Genomic DNA, 22,118 nt, shown 5'->3' with positions numbered 1-22,118 from the left:
ACTAAGAATATGAAGCAGATTTAGTTACTTAAGTCTGAATGATATGTACAGTCCAATTCCACAGCAAACTTGGGCCAGCGTGTTCAGTAGCACAACAAGGCATGATTCTTAATTCAAACTGTACCTCTTTAGAGCCATATCAACTTCCATATTTAACATTTTGCTGTATTTGTGTCAAAATGTGTACCTCAGATGAATTTACATTATCCATAACTTGCCACTAGAGAACCACAGTTCCCAGTATTGTGTTTTATTTGCTTACACAGTTATACAACACACAACAAAACAGATACATAAAGATGTGGACACAGATGTGACTGTGCCAGTATAGTGCAGTAAGGAACTAATCATTTAGGTTTAAAGAAAAGGCTTGCAGCTTACTATGATTACTACATGTTCTGTTTTGTCCCCTTTCAACAAGAACATTGGTGGAGAGCAAGGGATAGAAAAGACTGCAGCAGCAGCAGTGCATGGGCAGTAATGTGAATGATGTTTTAGATTAAAAGTAGCCACTTTGAAATATAATTCATAGAATTAAAAAAAAAAGAGTTTTTTGCATAGGTGATGGTAGGCAACCCACATCATCATGTAAGGGGTTTACCCATGCACACACAAATTTAATGCAATAAACGTCAATATTGTTGCACGTGAGAAAGGACATCCCCATACACAGTACATAGCTTGACTATTCAACACTGCTGCATTAGTTGGACTTGTGTCTGTTGTTGTTAATACACTGATTTGAACATAGGTTATTAAGTTTTACTAAGTAATTTTCTTTTGCAAATTTGTTTCCTTTTGTTAACAACCTAATCATAGCCTTGCTTAAGAGTCCATAGTAACAATAAGGATGTACGTTCTCATCTTTGACAAAAGACAAATGACTTCTGTGGGCCATCACTTCCATGTGCCAATACATACTGCAGATTTATAGCACTACCTGTTGGGCTCTTCCAGCAAAAGTAAGCAAACAATAAGGCATAATAGAAAACATAGTAAAGAAATCTAGTGCATGCTCAGAAGGGTGATATAAACTCAGTGGAAGATTACATAACACATCTATTAATCATGTATTAGAATTGCATAGCGCACATCCCTGGAGTGTCTTTCTGTGTTTATGAGCCTGTTGTGACTACTGTTGAATTAGCCTCCATCAGAAGATAATGAAAGTTTTCTAATGCATAGCTAACTGCTAATCAGACTGCTGAAAAATGGCTTCCTATTTCCTAAAACTGACTTATACTTTCTTTTCCTGTTGGTAACCGTATGAAGATTCAAAGTGCCTGAAGATTCAAGCCACAAATTTACATAGCAATAAAAAGAAAGCACTGTTAACAACTGGTTCTCTGAAACAATGTCAATGTTAGTAAGATATTTCTTGTTATCACATCATTATCTAGGCTTTGCAGTCAATATCAAGAAAAAGTAGATGAATTAGAAGGTAACTGAAAAGGAAGTGCTGTAAAAGAAGAGATAATCCAGCTAGCAGCAGCAGAAGAAGAAGAAATGGAAGCTATGGTTAGTGATATACAGTTGTTTCAACATAACAAGAAATACTCCACTTACATGGTTGCATGATGTTCAAAGCGAAAAATGTGCGATTATCCAGCAGCTCTGGCACATTATTTAACACAGATGCAGAAGTTGTGTTTGCTTGAACAGATACAGATGCGCATACAGAGACATTTCCAGTGAAGGTAAGTACCAATAAAATCTTGATAATGACCTGAAGAATGCAAAATCATATACATTTTGTGAAGAAATGTATACATTTAGTTGACTTATGTAATCTGCATCTGAAAAGTACTTTTTATGATGCTGCAAAAACCATGTAAAATAAGCACCTATATAGCTACAGAATCTTTTGGATTCTCTATATGAAATCACATTTTAAACATGTCAAAGGTGTTAATGATTGTTTAATACCATTAGTTCAAGAAATAGCGTAGGATATTATTTGCACAATATAACCCATCACATGTGCTTTTTTATTGACGAAAAATGATCTTTTCAGCTTAACTAAACTGCAATTACCACACCAAATGATCCATTTAGCTACTCAGTTTAAAAAATAGAAAATTGTCCCAATTGTGCTGACATCTGAGCAGCACATTTAAAATGCAGGAAGTGTAATTGTACTGCGGAAATGAGAAGATAATCACACACCTCAGAAATATCAAGGTAAAAGAATGTTTCACAAAAGATAGTGATACTGAGGCAATAAAACTTGATCTAATTGTTTTGTTATGAGTCAACATTCTTTACTGAGATTTGCAGAGGTCCAGGTAATGTACCTTATAAATCAAACTAGAATTCTTTATTAATAATATCCAGCATTTCTTTCAAGTTCTATTCATTCAACTTAACCTTACACCTGTCTTTGCGCTTAACCTTTGATCTCCCAGATGCCTTATCTAACATTCCATTCTGATTCCCTCAGTTGTATCTCCACATCACTGTCACCTGGGCCTCATTAAATAACATTCCATCTCCTACTCCATCAGTTACATCTGTGCACATTTCAACTAAAATTACTTTTCTCATTGTTATTGCCCCAATTCCTCTCCCTAATTAAACGATATTCCATTGTTATGATGTCAATGAAGCCAGAATCCCCAACAGTACACTGGATGAATCAAACTCATCAAAACTTCTGTGTTTGGATTTTTTTATATATCTATACATTGCCACTGCTTACTGTGACATCCTAGTTAGATAAGCCACATTTCACCATTCCAAGGTGTTTTCTCTTTTCCTTGATGTTGTGCAATTGTGGTGTTGGTATATATAAGCAAGGAAGCTGAGAGCAAACTTCAGCACTGGGAGGTGCAGAGATCTTGCCCCCCCTCGAAAAAAAAAAATAAAGTTCTTTTACATGCAATTTCAGTGAGTACATATTTCATATGTTGCCTGATAGAGCTCCTTAGTGTATGAAAGTGCTTACAACTATTTTGATAATTAAAGTTTGCATCTTCAGCCCATGGTTCCAGTTAATAACTGAAATTTGTTTTGAAGACTTGTCCATCTCACTAACCAGTTTTTGTCTACATCTTTCAATGAATTCGACTTGACCAGTGTACTGCTATCAGGTAAACTTTGATGACTTATACGGCCAAATTTCAAAAAACTTGCTGTTAGTGTAAGTGAACATTTATGTTGAGAGCTGGACCTTTGGAACTTAGCCCCTGCTGTAAACCTCTTTATAGACAGGGCTTACAGCGGAGTAAGTCACTTATGCTAAAAGCAAATCTTTTGGAACCTGCCCCCGGTGTAAGCTTGTTTATAGCTAGGCCTTACAGTGAAGTAAGTCATTTATACTGAAAGCAACTGTTTTGGAATCAGGCCCATAGTGGCTACATTATAGGTTCATAGGTTCATAGGTTGGTACTAGGCTAGGTTCCCTATTACAACCGCTAAACTCCACTTATGCGAATCCAGAAATTTCGACAAGTATTCAGCGAACCACAAAAACACTGAACGTCCTGAAGCGCGAAATTCAAAATGTCAAATCCTCATAGTTGGCCCTTCTCTGGTATAGCTCCTTAAGGTAAGTGTGCAATAGTTGCAGACCTTAGGGTTAGGGTACGGGTTAAGGTAAGTGGAAGGTTCCTGTCAGAAGACCGAAGATGCATTCTGTCGAATGTGTCTTGGTCGAACTGTAAATGTTGAAAACGCAAAATGATGAAGCGGCTTTTAAGCGAATTCTTGCCCTGGGAAAGAAGTCACTTGGCGCTTCCATCACTTTGCCGTTTTTGGCACTGTAGTGTGATTTCGGAGTTGGTATATTTAAGTAGGGGGGTATGGGTGGCAGAACTCCCCGCTTAAAATAGTGTTTAGTTTGTTTTTTTTTTTTTTTTTTTTTTTTTTTGGGAACAGCAAATTCTTTCCCTGGGAAAAAATTTGCTGTTCTGGCTGTTCGTTCTTTTTTGTTTTCGTTCGTTTGTGGTTGATATAACAGTGTTCGATCTTTTGATCATTTGCTGTTATAACATAGACCCTAAGTGCATACATAGTAATATATGCAAGCTTTACTGTAGGGTTAGAAGTAGGGTTTTGTTATGTATGTGGATTATTTATTTTGTTTGGGTAGGTAGTATGTAGCGGTTGGTGCAGTTGGCCAACTATGACGATTCGACATTTTGAATTTCGTGGTTTAGGACGTTCGGTGTTTTCACAGTTTGCTCAATATGTGTTGACGTTTCTGTATTCATGTAAGTGAGGTTTTGCAGTTGTAATATAGACCCACTAGGCTATTGGCCCTAGGACCTATATAAGCCTAGCCGTAACAATTCCCTGGCTATTTCTTCCCACAATATTTACTTCCCTGGACCTCTGTCTAGCAGAGCTACTGACATGATCCCCAGAGTGAATTTCCTATCTCCCATCCAATCATCAAGGTTCCTTTTGAAGAGGACCAAAGAGCGCTCTGCTTGACATGTATGGGCAGTCTATTCCAGAGTCTGGGGAGTCTCTGGGTCAGGAGCCTATCCCTCCAGCATGTTTTGTTCATTGCAATGACAAGGTTTAAATCTCTGGAGGGTGTGGCTCTGAGGGATTGGGATTTCTTTAAGTGTAGCATATCCAACAGCTCTGGGTTTGACATGGCCTTGTATGTTAAGCAGAGATCGCCTTTGAGTAGACGATATGTGACAGAGTATAGCTGGAGTTTTAGACGATCAGCATAGGGCATCTGCTTTAGGCCTGTGATTCTTTTAGTGAGGTATTTCTGTGGCCTTTCCATTTGTTGCAGTGTCTTGAGAGGTACATACCAAATGGGGCACTGTATTATATATTGGGTCTAATGAGGGATGAGTACAGTGGGACAATGACCTCCTTTTTTCTGGATGAAAAGCCCTTAGTGATGAGGTGTGCCACATAGAAGGATTTCCTGACTATTGTGGCAATGTGGTTATCGAAGGTGAGACCACTGTCCACCTGTATCCCTAAGTCTCTTATCACACTTTCGGTGTTTAGTGTACTGCCACCTATGTGGTAATTCACGGGTACATGGTTTTTCCCAAAGGGGATAGTTATACATTTCTTGGCATTGAACTTGAGCCCATGGTTCTGGCACCAAGCATATGTTTCTGTAAGGCCCTTTTGTAGAATATCCATATAATTTGGGGATTCAATAATGGCTCCCAGTTTGCAGTCATCTGTGAGCTTTGTTAGCCAGAGTCCCTTAGTGTTGGCCTGTACTTCAGAGAAGTAGATGCCAAACAAGAGTGGTACCAGGACTGAACCCTGAGGTACTCCACTTGTCACTTGTCTGGAGATGGATTTAGAGTTGGCTACTTTTACAATGTGGGTTCTGTCAGTAAGCCAGTTGGCAATCCATCGAGTGACATAGGGATTAATGCCCAGCTTAGTAAGTTTATCTATTATTCCAGAATGGGGGATGGTGTCGAAGGTCTTAGTGAGGTCCAGATAAGCTGTGTGGACCACCTTACCCTCGTCCACAGCTGTGGAGACTGATTCGAGGAAGTCAGTCAGGTTCAGGAGATACGATTGGCCCTTCACGAACCCAAACTGGGTGGGGTCCAGTGTTTGAAGGTTGACAATGTCTTTGATTATAAGTTGCATGATAATACGTTCCATGGCCTTGCAGATCAGGCTCTTCAGACTAATGGGGCAGTAGTTCCCAGGATCCAAGGTGGATTCCCCCTTGTGTAGTAGGATAACTGTAGCTGTGCACCACTCAGTGGGCACAAAGCATGAGGTGAGGCTATGACTAAACATGGCAATAAGTTGAGGTGCCAGTTCATTTTGTAGTTCGTGTAGTACACAGCCCGGGATGTCATCTGGTCCCATGGATGCTGTATTCTTAGCTTTGGAGAGTGCAGTTTTTACCTGTGTGGCCATTATTACCAGAATTTGGCAATATTTCGGTATTCAGATAGACCCTTTAGGGGGTGAGAGAGGGGGTGAAGTTGGCACTGAATCGAGCTGCCAAGATATTGGCAATATCCTTGCGATCAGTATATTTAATGCCATTCTGCTGTAGCTCAGACCAGATCTGAGCATTGCCATTTAGATTCTTGACATAGCTATAAAGTGCCTTGTGGTTTTCTTTGGAATCTTTGGCAATTTTATTTTTGTAACTAGCTTTGGAGGATTTTATGAGGGATCTTAGCTTCCTACTGAAGCTGATAAGGGAGTTTTTTTCATCCTGGGATTTTCCTCTTTTTTGCAACAGTTTCTTCTTTTTGTTGTAAAGTTTGTTTGTTGAAGGGGACCACCAGATTGGCTTCCTTATTTTGGAGGAGAGCATCTTGGTTCTATTTGGGATGGCATGATTTATGCAAGAGTGGATGTGCTCATACAGTGCCTTAGTGTAGAATTCAGCAGTCGAGCTTTCAGTTCCTGTCTGCATGGGTGTCATGACGTTTGTCACTTCTGACTTGAGTAGCATGAAGTTGGCTTTGGAAAAGTTGTTTACAGAGGTTTCCTTACTGGAGGGTGGTGGAGGGATGTGGATGTCAAGGGTGATTAGCTTATGGTCAGATATGACCAATGATGGGGTGACCATAGGTGTGCAGCATCGATTTCCCATGTTGGTAATAACCAGGTCTAGGATATTGGAGTCCCTGGTGGGACTATGGATTAGTTGATCCAGGGCATTGGAATTTATGAATTCCAAGAACCATTGGGCAAAGGTATTGGTACATGAGTAGTTTTCCCAGTTAATGGCAGGGTAGTTGAAATCACCCAGTATTAGGGTGTTTGGTTGTATCTTAATATTTTCCAATATGTTTAGAAAGGTGTAGTGAGAATCTTGGGGCATGGTGGTGGATCTGTTGCAAGCTACAATTTGGATTGCAGTCTTACCTGGTGTTCGTTGCACCGGGAGAATTTTAGACGCATTGTGTTGGGCAATTAGCCTGGTGGTGTGAATATCCTTGGTGAGTATGGACACTCCTCCACCTTTAGTGCTTCAGTCCTGGTTTGGTGGCAGAAACATGTGGTAAGAGTTGTAGCTTGGTATTGTAGGAGTGCTCTCTGGAGCCTTGAGCCAGGTCTCAGTTGCTGCGCAAATATCGATGTTCTCCATTTTTAGGAGTGCCTTGAGAGAGTGCATTTTGAGGTTTAGACTTCTAGTATTGAGTAGCATTACCTTCAGATTTTACATGCTTGTACCTGTTACGGTGGTGGTTTTGTCCTTTGAACTTTGCCTAAAAAGGCACTATGAGGTGGCAAGAGCCTTAGCCAGTAACCTGAGTCCCAGGGGCGACAAGTGCAGTCCATCTCTGGCAAAGCATCGTGGTCTGTCGACCATGTCATCCCAGTCAGACAGATACTGGATCCCCTTTGAATGACACCAGAAGCTTAGCCAATTGTTGAAGTGAATCATTCTAGGCAAAGGTAGGATGCTACTCACAGCTAGGGTCATAACTGCCTGGGCCACATGATCCAAGAGCTCTTCCATGTCTCTTTTCATGTAGTTCCAGGAGGTATGTCTCAAGTCATTCACTCCAACATGTACAATGACAGAATCATATTTGTACTTGTTGTGGACTGACTTGAGTGCATGCGTTATGTGGCAGATCCGGGCACCTGACAGTCAGCTGACTGTAATTTTCTCTGTTCAGCCTGGAGAGTGGGACATCAGAGTGCCTGACTATAGAGTCACCTATGACTAAAGTGTTGGGTATGTTGTCTTGCCTTAGGAGCTGTTGTTGGGTGGCACACTGGTGTTGTGAGCTATGTGACACTTTGGTTGCGATTGGTGTTTGTTTGTGCTAAAGCTTCGGAGGTCCTTGTTGCTTGGGCAGGTTACTGTTAAGAGCCTCTGCATATGAGGGTTTAGTGTTGCTATGTGTGGGTGTTGGTGGTGTGAGTTTAGAAAGGCTATGTGTTGCTTGAGGTGTAGTGCGGGTGTTAACCTTCTCCTCTTGACTATCTAGCACAATCTTGGGTGGAGAGAGCTTTGCTTCCAGTTTGGCTTATTAAAGGGCAGTGGCAGTTCTGCTGAATTTCAGCATTATCACATTTGATCTAGTACTTACCTTCCACCAAGGCATAATACCCATGTATATGCTTCTTCATTACTTGCTTCACATAGTTATTATTACAGTTTCAACATTTATTTAATTTTTGAAACCTTGTCTGCATGCATCAACTCACAGCACCTTGGCAATTTGCCTTATAATATGTTGAAATGTATATGCTATTCCTGACTGTTAGTTCAGTGATGCAGAGGTTAGCATTTCTGTCTCACAGTACTTGGTAGTCTGTTTTTCTTCTCTTTAGGGGCACCTTCTGCATGTTCTCTCTCTGTCTGCCAGGATTTCTTTTTCATTTCTGTGGGGTGCACACTTTCCATTCAGACCTGTAGACATGCTGTAGGTAAACTGGTGATCCTCCAACTTACAAATAGGTGTGAGTGTGTTGCAAGGTTTGTGTATGTGTGTGTATCCTTTTGATAGACTGATATCTTATCCAGCAGTTCAGAGTTAGTTTCACTGTATTGTGTTGTGTGACTGACTGCCAGGACACACTCTGACTCCCATGCAGTCTTGAATTAGAAGGATTTAGTATTACATAAAAAAAAACAACGAATGAACACATGAATGATTGAATGACTATATGTTTCAGAAAAGAAAATACTGCCAGCCCAGCTATCTGGAATTTTGTAAATAATTATATGTCATTTGTGAATATTAATATGATTTACATGCCTGTGTTATAAATGTATTAGAACTGTATGTCATATTGTATAGATGTGTGCTGAAGAGATGTTTTATACACTATTGTAATTGTTTAACAGGGGAGGCTGAAACACAGGAGATTAACTTGCAGAACTTCAAAAGAATGGTTGAGGTTGTTACTTTATAGCTGGGCCATAAACAAAATATGTTTTCTCTCAGTTTTATTGCAGTAACAGACACAATGTCTAGAACTATAAGTTTTTGTATTGTCTTTAAGTGTGGAGGAATGTGAATTGTTTTATGATTTCCACCATTTGCCATAGATGTAAGATAAGTCCTTGTTTATGTGTTTTCACAGGGAGATGTTACATGCTGGTAGTTTCTAGCAATAGGGGTTTAGCTTGGGAACTAAAGTCAGGTGACAAAAAGTGATGTCATCCTGCCAGCTACCCAAGCAGTAATAGTTGATATTAGTTTAAGAAGTTTCTGAGAGAGACTGTGTATTTTATATTTTGTCTTTGACCTGGCAGCATCAGCTGAGAAAACCCACTCACCACATCTGCACTTGCCTTGCTGTAAGTAAGCTAACTAGGGTACAGTAATTTCTCTCAGATTCAGTTAGGAATATAGTGAAGTATAGCTTAGATGTTTTCTGTATTTATGTGAGACTGTCCTGCAATGTTGTTTTCAATATTTCCTGTGATTGTGAACTCTGAAGTCACTGTGAATACATATTTAGTATTGTCTTGTTCTTTTATTATTTATTATTAAATATATTTAAACCTGTCTTTCTGGTTGATATTTGTAAGACATATTTAAGCTCTTAAAGTACTTGCATATCTATTTGGTGACACTGTGCAGGCCACTCCTAATAGCCTTGCTCTTGGTCAAACTACCATTTGGATTAATAATAACATTACATAGTAAGATTGGACATCCTTTGTTAAGGGGCTTAAAGTAGCTAATAAAGAGTTGGCTAGTGGCAGTAATAACTACCTTATAGTCTGGGCAAAAGGGGGCATAGCTAGTAAACATGTGCCGGCCTTTCCCAGGTGTGTGTGTGTGTGTGTGTGTGTGTGTGTGTGTGTGTGTGTGTGTGTGTGTGTGTGTGTGTGTGTGTGTGTGCATGTGTGTGCGTGTGTGCGTGTGTGTGTGTGTGTGTGTGTGTGTGTGTGTGTGTGTGAGTGTGTGCGTGTATGTGTGAGTGTGTGTGTGTGTGTGTGTGTGTGTGTGTGTGTGTGTGTGTGTGTGTGTGTGTGTGTGTGTGTGTGTGTGTGTGTGTGTGTACATAAATCAAATCTCAAACAGTGTGTGTGTCAGCTACTTGGGCAGGGACACAAAGCACTGGTTGGACAGAAAGGGTGCTGGAGGTCTTGGTTTGGCCGTGCAATTGAGATTTCAACTCTATAGCTGTGCCAGTGAGGAGCCTTATATGGGATCTTGGAAAGATGGAGAAATCAGCCCCAGACTAACTGTGGTCTCTGCATGCTTTTAAAGGAAATTGCAGTTTACTGTGTGTGTACTTGTCATCCTCCCAGTGTGTATGTTCCACACTGTTGTCAGTGGTGAGGATTGAGGCTCCTTGATTACTGTTGCCAGTGGCAGGGCATCACATATTAATTGGTGAGCAGTGCTGGGATATCCACATCACATTTTCATTTGTTTACAGTGGTGGGATATCCACATATTAGGATTCAGTTGTATGTATATTGAATTCCTGTAGCCTGTGAACAGTGGTCACTAAGGAGGGTGTTTGTACTGTGAATCAGCCACACAGTGAACATTCAGAGGTTCATATCACAATTATTTTATTTTTTGTTAGCTTAGTTAGTCAGGGGGAGCAGGCAAGGATGTCAGCAGAGGAGTATGGCAAGCTAACAAGGAGCTAGTTGGCTGAGATGTGTCAGGCTAAAGGACTGGTGCATGCCAACCTCACTAAAGCAGAAATTATTGCATCCTTGGGCACAGCTGCATCACAGTCCAGCAATCAGGAGGACAACCAGGCTGGCCTTGGAGATGTACAACTCTCAGAAAATGGACAGTTCAACTATTCCACAGAGGAGTTAAAAATCCATCTGGAGTTAAAGCCACTTGAACAGGAAGCCAAGCATTTGAAAATAGAAGCAGCAAGGAGACTGAGCCATCCAGAGGCTGAGGAAAATGAGAAACTGTGACTGGAAGCTGAAGAGAATGAGAGGCAGAGGCATCATGAGAAGGAGATGCTGACTCTTCACGTGGGTCATGGAGGTTATGGGGAAGGGAGTAACCAAACCCCAGAAGCAACAAAGGTCAGTAAATTTCTTCCACAATTTACAGAAGGGGATAATTTTGATAAGTTTCATTCATATGTTTGAAAGGGTATGCAAACAGTATAATGTTGACCACGGGCTCTGGCTATGGCTTCTGACCCCCTTACTCCATGGTAAAGCTGTAACTGCTATTTCTAAATTGTCTGATACTGATTGCTTAATTATAATATTGTTAAAAACTCTCTTTTAGAGTGTTTTAAGTTAACACCTGAAGCTTATAGGAAAAAGTTTCATGAACATAGATGCAAGGCAGATGAAAGTGTGTGTGAACATATTGCTGAGTTAAGTACTTATTTTCGTAGAAGGGTAAGTGGGTGTCAGGTCATCATTTTTGAATGGCTGGCAGACCTTTTGGTAAGGGAACAAGCCCTTAAAACTTTGCCTGAGAACTAGGGAATCTGGTTAGAAAATATGGAATGTAATACAGCAGATGAATTTGGGAAAAAGGGAGACCTATTACTAGCAAGTAGGGCATCACTGCACAGGAAAGGGATACCCAGTGTTGCTCATGGGTCTAAGGGAATCCATGGTGGGCAGCCTAAACTGCCCCAACAGAGTTTGCCAGTAGCAGGGAAAGCCACTAGTCCAGGTACACATCTAGGACCAAGGGTTAAATCTTTTAAATGCAACCAGTGGGGCCATGTAGCATATAGATGTCCACAGAGGCAAGGTGGGGAACAAAGGTTGGGATAACCAGTAAGTAGAAATGATAGAATGCCAGCAGTCAGTTGTCTAGAGACAACAAGGGTACTGAATTACCACAAGAGGTTATACCCAATCTTAGTAAATGGGAAACAGTCCACTGCTAAGAGAGACACAGCCTCTGACCTAACCATTATGAAACCTGCAAAGGTTAAAGAGGAGCAGTACTTGCTTGGGCAGTCTACCCCAGTCAGAGCTTTAGGAGGGACCCCATTCCAAATACCTTTGGCTAGAGTTCCCCTTGACTTGGAGGGTGGAAAAGGAAGCCAGCAAGTAGGTGTGTTTGAGGATATCCCTGCAGATGTCCTGATAGGGAATGATTTTGATAATACAGTACCTTGTGTGCATGCAGTTACACACAGCCGGGGTTGGAGACAAAAATGTGGGTCTGGTAGCCTGGGGGGGGGGCCCAGACAGACTGCACATGCAGCCAGGACTGATGAGGTGGTTACATCAGGGAGGGAGCTACCCTGTAGTGGTGAGACTGATGGTGAGCCACAGCTGCTTGTGGGTACTGATTTTCCCTTGGACAGAGTGACTGCAGTGGCTGAGGTAAGTAGCAGTACCAAGGCTGACAGTGAGGCACCGCTGTCAGAGAATACCAGACTTCCTGTGGAAGGGGAGCAGGGAAGGGATACAAAGAGAGAGTTGAGACAGGCTCAGCTCTCAGACTGTACATTACAAGGCCGGAGGGAGGTAGCAAGTGAGGCACCTGATTCTCAAGGGAAGGGGAATCTGTATACTAGGACAAATGGTTACTGTATAGAGAGTGGATCCCTGAGGGAGGGCTAGATGGTGAGAGAATGCAGCAGTTGGCAGTGCCCAGAGCCTACCATCTGGCACTTCTAACCATAGCCCATGACATTCCCCTTGCAGGTCATATGGGCATAAAGCGTACAAAAATACATATTATGCAGAACGTTTATTGGCCTTGGTTTTCCAGAGATGCAACAGGGTACTGCAGGACCTGTGAGCAATGCCAAAATGTAGGCAATGCAGGGGACAAGGTCAAAGCTCCTTTAATGCCTTTGCCTCTGATTGAGGAGCTATTTCAGAGGGTAACATGGATATTGTGGGGCCTCTGAGTACCCTATGTTCCACAGGAAAGAAGTATATCTTAGTGGTAGTATACTATGCTACCAGATACCCTGAAGCAGTGACTCTGTCCTCCATTAATGCAGAAAAGGTGGAAAATGCTTTTTTAGAGATTTCAGCAGGGTAGGTTTCCCAAAAGAAATACTGACTGTCAGAGGTGCCAATTTCATGTCAGACCTGCTGGCTTGTCTGTGGGAGTGCTGTGGGGTGAAGCACCTAAAGATCCCCCCCCCTCCCACCACCCCCAGACTAATGGTCTGGTTGAGAGGTTAAACTCTACACTCAAGACCATTTTATGGGCATTTACAGACCAGTTCAAGAGGGAGTGGGACAAATACTTGCCCCATCTCTTGTTTGCTTACAGAGAGGAGCCCCAGGAATCCACAGGTTTTTCACCCTTCAAGTTGCTCTATGGGCACAGGGTGAAGGGACCTCTAGATATGATTAGAGATGGCGAAGCTGCATAACACCGAATTCTTTCCTAGGGAAAGAATTCGGTTGGCCTGTTCTGTGGCTTTGCTATTTTCAGCGCTGTGGTGGAAATGTATAGGTCATCTTCAGGTAAGTGCGCTATTGTGTGGTTGTTAGGATTAGGGCGTGAGTTAGGTGAGTTAGGGTTAGGGGAGGGTTAAGTGAGTTAGGGTTAGGGTGCAGGTTAGGTGAATTAGGGTTGGGGTGGGTTAAATGAGTTAGGGCGCGGGTTAGGTGAGTGTGCAATAGTGATGGACCTTAGGATTAGGGTTTGGGTTAAGATAAGTGGATAGATAGCAGTGTCTGTATAGTTTAGTGTAGGGTTAGTTGTAGGATTATAAGTGTATATGTGTATATTGATGTTTTTTTAGGTGTGCTTGTGTTGTGTGTATGTGTTTCGGAATAGCAAATTTTTTCCCAAGGAATGTTCGATATTATGTGGTTTATATATTTTCGGATCGATGAAATAGCGTTTGCTATTTTCATCATTCAATAATGTGATATAAATGCCTGAGTATTTGCAGTGGATGCTAGGAGGAGTCTGATGGGGGATCTGCTGACTGATCTCCTCAGTGAGGCACAGTTTTACACCTCAGTGGAAGGGGTAGTGCTGTCCCAGCCGCTATCCCCTACCCAGGTTCAAGAAATCTGAAGAGTTTTACAGGTGTTTGGGGCATGTTCACTGGGAAACAAGGGTTCACCCACCTGGTGCAGCACCATGCGGATATAGGACCTCAGAAGCCTATTAAGCAGGCCTCTTATAGGGTTCCTGAGAGAGTCAAACAGACTCTGAGGGAGGAGATACAGGGAATGTTGGAACTAGGGGTAATCCAGGATTCTAGCAGTTGCTGGGCCTCCCCAGTGGTGCTGGTACCAAAGAAGGATGGCAGCACAAGGTTCTGTGTGGGCTACAGGAAATTAAATAGTCACACAGAGTCAGATGCTTACCCCATGCCTAGGACAGATGATGCCCTACAGCAGCTGGGTGGGGATAAGTATCTTGCCACTATTGATCTTACCAAGGGTTACTGGTAGGTGCCCTTGACTCCCAGTGCTAGAGAGAGGTCAGCCTTTATGACTCCTTTTGGGTTGTATGAGTGCACAAAAATGCTCTTTGGGATAAGAAATGCCTCAGTGACTTTCCAGAGGCTGGTAAATCATATCCTAGCAGGAAACAGAAAATTGTGCCCTTGCTTATCTGGATGATATTGCCATCCTACAGCCATTCCTGGCAAGAGCACCTTCAGCATGTCAGGGAGGTGCTGGGAAGACTGCAGAGGCCAGGATTGACCATTAAGCCAAGTAAATGTCAGGTGGGTATGGCAGTGATCTCCTACCTGGGACATAGAGTAGGAAGTGGTAAGATCAGGCCAGAACCTGCAAAAGTGGAAGCCATTCAGGTATGGCCTGCCCCGTTACCAAAAAGCAGGTGAGGGCATTCTTAGGGACAGCAAGGTACTACAGAATGTTTGTCCCCAATTATAGTGCAATAGCTGCTCCGCTCACAGACCTGACAAGGAAAAACAAGCCATCTAAGGTAGTGTGGACCCAGCATGTGAGTAGGCATTCCAGAAGCATAAAGGAGCTTTGGCATGACCCCCTGAGTTAGCCAATCCAGATTACAGCAAAGAATTTGTTGTGCAGGTGGATGCTTCAAACCATTGGGTGGGGGCTGTACTCAGCCAGGTTCCCTCAGAGGGAGAAGAGCACCCAGTTGTATATCTCAGTTGTAGGCTCCAACCAAGGGAGGAATGCTATGCAGCTCTAGAAAAGGAATGTCTAGCCATAGTGTGGGCACTGCAGAAACTTCAGCCTTATCTGTATGGAAGGAAATTCACTGTAGTTACAGACCGCAATCCCTTAAAATGGCTACATCGAGCCAGCCAGCAAAATGCTAAGTTACTAAGGTGGAATCTAGGGTTACAGGCATATGATATAACAGTGCAGCACCATAGTGGGGATAGCAATGCCAACGCAGATGGACTCTGAAGAAAGGGAATGGGGTAAGGAGGTATTTCCAGATAGGCTGAACCCACTCAAGCAGTGTTTCTCAAGGGTCACTTTTGCCCCTACTTATGCTAATCTGGCTATGGGTCTTTTTGAATTAGAAGTTATATATAGACATAGTTTTTTTCATACATATGTTGTTAAATATTTTAGATATGTGGATGATTTAATTTTTTTAGTAGAGGGAGGTAAACATCTTGTAAGGCAATTTATTTTAGATCTGAACCATAACAGATTTTCTTTAAAATTTGATGGTTTAAAGATGGGCACTACAATCCCTTTTTTGGATGTGGTGCTTGACATCTCAAATGGCAAGAATTTGGTGACGTCAGTCAATAGAAAATTTGATGGGGGTACTCAATATGTCCATGGTACTAGTGGTCATACTCCACATACTATTCAAGCTCTGCCTTATGGAGAGATGTTAAGAATATCAAAGTTATGTAATAATAGGGATACATTTAGTAATGAATTATATTTATTGTTGCAATCATTTTACAAAAGAGGCTATAGTAATGAAATATTGGAAGATAGCTATAAGCGTTTTTTTGGATACAACAAAATGGGCATTGGCCCATCTAGTTTATGGTACAAAAATGACATACATCGAGCTGGTGTTCTGCATAAGAATAGTGAAACACTATATTTTGTGACCACTTTTGGTTGTTTTACCAAAGAATTTACCAAAATAGTTACTCAATTTTGGAATTATTTGTGCTCATTAGGCAGTACTAAAACATGGTTGAATTTTGAACTTAAATTCTCCTATAGAAGGGGGAAAAATATAAAAGATTTTCTAGTGAAAAGTAGATTTAGTATGCCTATAGACACTATACATTATAACATCAAAAATAAGGGCACGTATCTTTGTGGTAAATGTAAGGCTTGCAATTTTATTGTCTCCAGTTTTTCTCGCATTAGTAATGTTTTGTTTAAAACTAATAATGTTTTTTATTGCAACTCTGAGGGAGTAATATATGCATTGAAATGCCCTTGCGATAAATTTGATATTGGTGAAACAAAAAGAGCATTTAAAGTCAGACTTTTGGAACATGTTAGAGACATTAATAATGAAAAAGAAGATAGCCCAGTGGCAATGCATTTTAAAAATTTTCATAATAGTGATAGTAGTGGTTTAAAAGGGACCATTTTAGAACAAGTATGTGATTACAAATATAATAATGCAAGTATTAAACAATTATTGCAACACAAGGAAGCAATACACATTTTAAAATTTAAAACTTTGTATCCATCGGGTTTAAATGAAGATTTTAATTGGAAAATGTTGTTAAATTTAATCTAATTAACTAAGATTGGTTAATTATATAATTATAGTAATTGATGTTGTGTAATGGTATAAATGTGATTGTGGTTTTGTCACTTGAAAAACTAGCTTGAGTTTTCAGGGGGGAAGAAGAAATGTCACAAAAGGAAATACCATCAGGCCAGCTAGTTGGAATTTTGTAAATGGTTATATGTCATTTGTGAATATTAATATGATTTATATAGAAATGTAACAAAAAGAGATACTGCCAGCCCAGCTATCTGGAATTTTGTAAGTGGTTATGTATCATTTGTGAATATCAACATGATTCATATGCCTGTGTTACAAATGTATTAGAACTGTATGTCATATTGTATAGGCGTGTGCTGAAGAGATATTTTCATACACTATTTTAATGGTTTAACAGGGAAGGCTGAAACACAGGAGATTAACTTGCAAGACTTCAAAAAGAATGGTTGAGGTTAAGCTACTTTATAGCTGGGCCATAAACAAAAGATCTTATGTCTTAGTTTCAATGCTGTAACAGACACAATGTCTAGAACTAGAAGTTTTTGTATTGTCTTCATATGTGGGGGGATGTAAATTATTTTACAACTTCTACCATTTGTCTTAGATGTAAGAGAAGGGTCTATATTATATGACCAAAGATACTTTTCTTCGAACATATAATAACTGACACCTAAACAGCGAATGAACTAAAGAGCGAATGGCCAGATTTGTGAATTTTTTCCTCAGGAAAAAATTCACAGGGCCATACACAAAAAACACAAACTACAAAACCCTAATCAAGTGGTGAGCTTCGCCCTGCACACCCCACACACACCCCCCAGCTAAATATACCAACTCCAAGATTGCTCTACGTTGGGGAAAAGGGCAATTCCTGATAACTGCCAACTGACTCTTTTCTTGAGGAAAAAAGTTGTGGATCTGGCCGTTTGCTCTTTACTTCATTCGCTATTTAGGTGTCAATTATTATATGTTCAAAGAAAAGTATCTTTGATCATATAATATAGACCCGTAAGAGAAGTCCTTGTTTATGTGTTTCTACAGGGAGATGCTAAACGTTGGTAGTTTCTAGCTACAGGGGTTTAGCTTGGGAACTAAAGTCAGGTGGCAAAAAGTTATGTCATCCTGCCAGCTATCCCAGCAGTAATATTTGATATTAATTTAAGAAGTCTCTGAGAGAGACTCTGTATTTTGACTTTGACCTAGCAGCATTAGCTGGGGAAACCCACTCACCACATGTGCACTTGCCTTGCTGTAAGTAAGTTAATAAGGGTACAGTAATTTCTCTTAGATTCAGTTAGGAATATAGTGAAGTATAGCTTAGATGTTTTCTGTATTCATTTGAGATTGTTTTGCAATGTTTCTTTAAATATTTCCAGTGATTTTGAAGTCTGAAGTCACTGTGAATACATATTTAGTATTATCTTGTTCTTTTATTATTTATTATTAAATATATTTAAATGTATCTTTGTGGCTAATATTTGTGAGACATATTTAATCTCTCAGAGTACTTGCATATCTATTTGGTGACATTGTGCAGGCCACTCCTAATAGCCTTGCTCTTGATCAAACTACAATTTGGATTAATAGTAACATTATACAGTAAGATTGGACACCCTTTGTTAAGGGCCTTAAAGTAGTTGATAAAGAGGCAGCTGTTGGCAGTAATAATTACCTTATAGTATGGGCAAAAGGGGGCATAGCTAATAAACCCCTGCCTGCCTTTTCCAGGTGTGTATTTGTGTGTGTGTGTGTGTGTGTGTGTGTGTGTGTGTGTGTGTGTGTGTGTGTGTGTGTGTGTGTGTGTGCGTGTGTGCATGTGTGTGTGTGTGCTTGCGTATAAATCAAATCTGAAAGAGTGTGTGTGTCAGCTACTTGGGCAGGGACACGAAGCACTGGTTGGACAGAGAGGGTGCTGGAGGTCCTGGCTTGGCCACTCCGCTGAGATCTCAACTCTATAGCTGTTGCCAGTGGGGTTTCTTACTGGGGATCTGGGAAAGAGGGAGAAACCAGCCTCAGACTGACTGTGGTCTCTGCATGCTCTTAAGGGAAATGGCACTTTACTTTGTGTGTACTTGTCATCCTCCCAGTGTGTAAGTTCCACACTGTTACCAGTGGTGAGTATTGAGGCTCCTTGATTACTGTTGCCAGTAGCGGGGCATCACAATATGAATGAATTAATTAAAGAATGTCGTGTAGATGGTTTCAGCTGTATGATCTTTGAGGTTCTGAAATTTCAGTAATCCGATAGGTACCCATATATATATGTGTATGTATATATATACATATATATATATATATATATATATATATATATATATATATATATATATATATATATGGGTTCACTACATAATCTCAAAATTTTGAAATACAGAATTTCAAAATCTCAAGACTTTATAGTCGAAACCCTTAAATACCGACAGACCAAAAGCACAAAATTCAAAATCCTGAACATTACACTAAACACACATACACATACACACACCTTCCACTAACACACAGACACACAACCTACACTACATACAAGCAGGGGGACAAGCATTCCTGCACTCCCCACACCCCCCTACTTAAATATACTAACTCCAAGGTCACACTTCACATACACACAAAACGTCACCACACACCTACATTCCCCTTGCACACACACATCACAGTCACAACACACACTGACACACACTAAAGCCCCTAACCAACACAATTACACATAGATACTTACCTGAACTTCCACCTATCCATTCACAAACCGCAACACCAGAAGCACTACTTCAACATTAACGAACATCGGGATTTTGAATTTCGCACTTCTGGTCTTTCGGTATTTAGGGGTTTTGGCTGTATACTCTTGAGATTTTGCAATTCGGTATTTCAAAATTTCAAGATTATGTAGTGAACCCATATATATATATGATCTCCTACTATTCACCAAAAGCACATTTCACTGAAACACATTTCACCGTGCACTTTTCACCGAAAGCACAATTCACCGAAACACATTTCACCGAAAGTTATATATGGCCTTTTCCCCATTGTAGTGTGACCATGGAGTTAGTATATGGGGTGTGGGGGGTGTAGCCCCCCACATATTTTAAATATTTTGAATTATATACATGGATATATGTAATTGCAATATATTACTGTTGTCTGACAAGAATATATACATAAAATATCTGGGGGGCAACACCCCCCACATCCCCTCAATATGGGGGTTGGTGCCCCCCCCTTACTATATATACAAACTCCAGGGTCGCACTACAGTGAGGAAAAGGCCATATAGAACTTTTGGTGAAATGTGTTTTGGTGAATTGTGCTTTCGGTGAAAAGTGCACACTAATTTGATTTTTGGTGAAATGTGCTTTCAGTGAATAGTAGGAGATCCATATATATATATATATATATATATATATATATATATATATATATATATATATATAGATATATATATATATATATATAGATATGTGTGTGTGTGTGTGTGTGTGTGTGTGTGTGTATGTATATATATATATATATATATATATATATATATATATATATATATATATGTATATATATATATATATATATATATATATATATATATATATATATATATATATGTTATATTCATTTTGCATTTGTTTACCAGCTCCGCAGCGTGCCAACCAGCTTACCAGTGGGCAACATTGGGCAAGCTGTATCAAAGCTGCCTTTACACAGACACACCTCCTAGCCTGTCTAGACAGTAGTAAAAAAAAAAAAAGCAATGCCAAGGGTCAAACCCGGGATACCGTGCACCATAGTCAGTGTACTGAACCACTGAGCCATGACAGTTGTATTGAGAAATACAGTATTAGCATATATATAGGAATGAATGAAAATAGAACCATGACAAAGCAGGTTTGCTTTAAGCTGATAAATATCCAAAATGGCCAATCAGAGATAAGTGCGGGAAAACCGGCATATATAAGCCCCATAGGTGGGAATACACACCATAACTGATTGTGGTACCCATTTGCAGTCAGGATGGCAGGTGCAGGAGAGGGAAATCGCTTTAGAGCACAAAGGTGGGGTGTTGAGGAGTCAAAATATATGGTTTGGCTCCTAGTCCATGATCATGAAGCACAACTCATGCAGGGCCAGGTTCATTGGGGTGCGTACAAGGCAGAGGCATGGAACCGGTTGGCACATGATCTTACCAGTGCCACAGGCATTCCAAGGACTGATGAACAGGTCCGTCACCACCATGCGGACCTGAAGCGACGTAAGGAGGACCAACTGAACCGTTGGATCCAGGATGCCCGCCAAATGCCCAATGCCCAATGCCCCACTACAGAGTAAGTATCCATGTAATTATGTATGTAAGAAATGCTATCCTAGCCTATAGTATGGAGAGATATGTTCCAATATTCCTTCATTTATATTATAGCTGCAGGTGTCCGTTCCGCGAATCAGTGAGCCTATGCTGATAGGCTGCTGAGGTTGCGCCACCAGGCAGGTTAGTAATTATTTAGCTGGTATTGTTATAGAATATAAGTGAGACAGATTATAAAAGAGTTCATTGTTCTAACCCAGTAATAAAGGTGAAATAAGCCTGGAATAAAGATTCTGCTAGTATTGTAAGATTAGATAAGTGATACAGCCTGGAAAATAGTGTATTGCAATCCAGTAATAAAGATTAAACAAGTTTCAAATAGAGTTTCCACCTGTATTGCAATATCAGATAACTGCTTCAGCCTGAAAATGAGTGGTAATCAATCAACAAAGGGTAGACAAGTGTCAAATACATCCTTGCAATTTCTGCCATATGAAATAAGTGAGTCAGCTGGAAAGGATTGTTGTAACCCAGTAATAAATGTAAATAAAGCCTTGAATTAAGTACCATTCTGAAATGTAAATATAAAATAAGTGAGAGAGTGTGAGAAAGACAGTTTGAAGCTACCATGAAAGCTGTAATAAGTCTGGAATAAAGGTATACTGCAGTCACTACATAATATTATGTTGCTGTACCCTTGCATTATGGAGATAGTATGGTTGTATGAAATGCTGAACATCCACAGTTGTCTAGACCCATATAAATCAAATGTAGCAGGATGCTGTATCTGAACACAGCCAGATATGAACATATATGAATAAAAATGGAATGTATATTAATGTAGCAATAACATCCCCATCACCAACATTCCTAAGGTTACATACAGGAAACTGTACTAATACATGTAGGGGATATATATCTGCATCTACTAGGAATGTACAGTATATGTATAGGTAGTGTAAGTTGTTAATGTAATATTTCTCCACCCTACCCTATTTTCACAAATTATGCCATTCCACACCAAAGTGGGTATGTGTACTCACAATTAATTCCCATGGACATTTGTCCTGTTGGTTAATACATATCTGCATGTACGTTGATGCGTGTGCCCTGTTCACATATCCAAACCTGATGGCATGTTGCCACCAATCAACCCTGCATGCTGTTGGAATGTGCACTGTTGTTCTAAATATGCATGTGTTATGCTTGCTGCTCAATGTTCGGAATTCATGGGTGTTTGGTTAATGGGAATACTGATGCATGCTGTTACATGTTGAATGGTGTTGTTTGTTACTAACCCA

The 22,118-nt window shown here is 40.4% G+C and overlaps 1 protein-coding gene across 1 annotated transcript in view; it reads right to left on the bottom strand.

The window, feature by feature from the left end:
• Positions 1-22,118, bottom strand: part of LOC122814333 (microfibril-associated glycoprotein 4-like) — a 204,837-nt gene that overhangs the window by 111,604 nt on the left and 71,115 nt on the right. The window contains exon 3 of the mRNA XM_044086919.1: positions 1,567-1,726. Coding sequence (XP_043942854.1) covers positions 1,567-1,726 — 160 coding nt within the window. The remainder of the gene's footprint in view (positions 1-1,566; positions 1,727-22,118) is intronic.

This window comes from Protopterus annectens, chromosome 10.part0 (assembly GCF_019279795.1).
Source record: "Protopterus annectens isolate FY-2018-M chromosome 10.part0, PAN1.0, whole genome shotgun sequence".
Classification (NCBI taxonomy): Eukaryota; Metazoa; Chordata; order Ceratodontiformes; family Protopteridae; genus Protopterus; species Protopterus annectens.
Note: the sequence above shows the minus strand (reverse complement) of the source record. Positions and strands in the feature narration are given on the sequence as shown.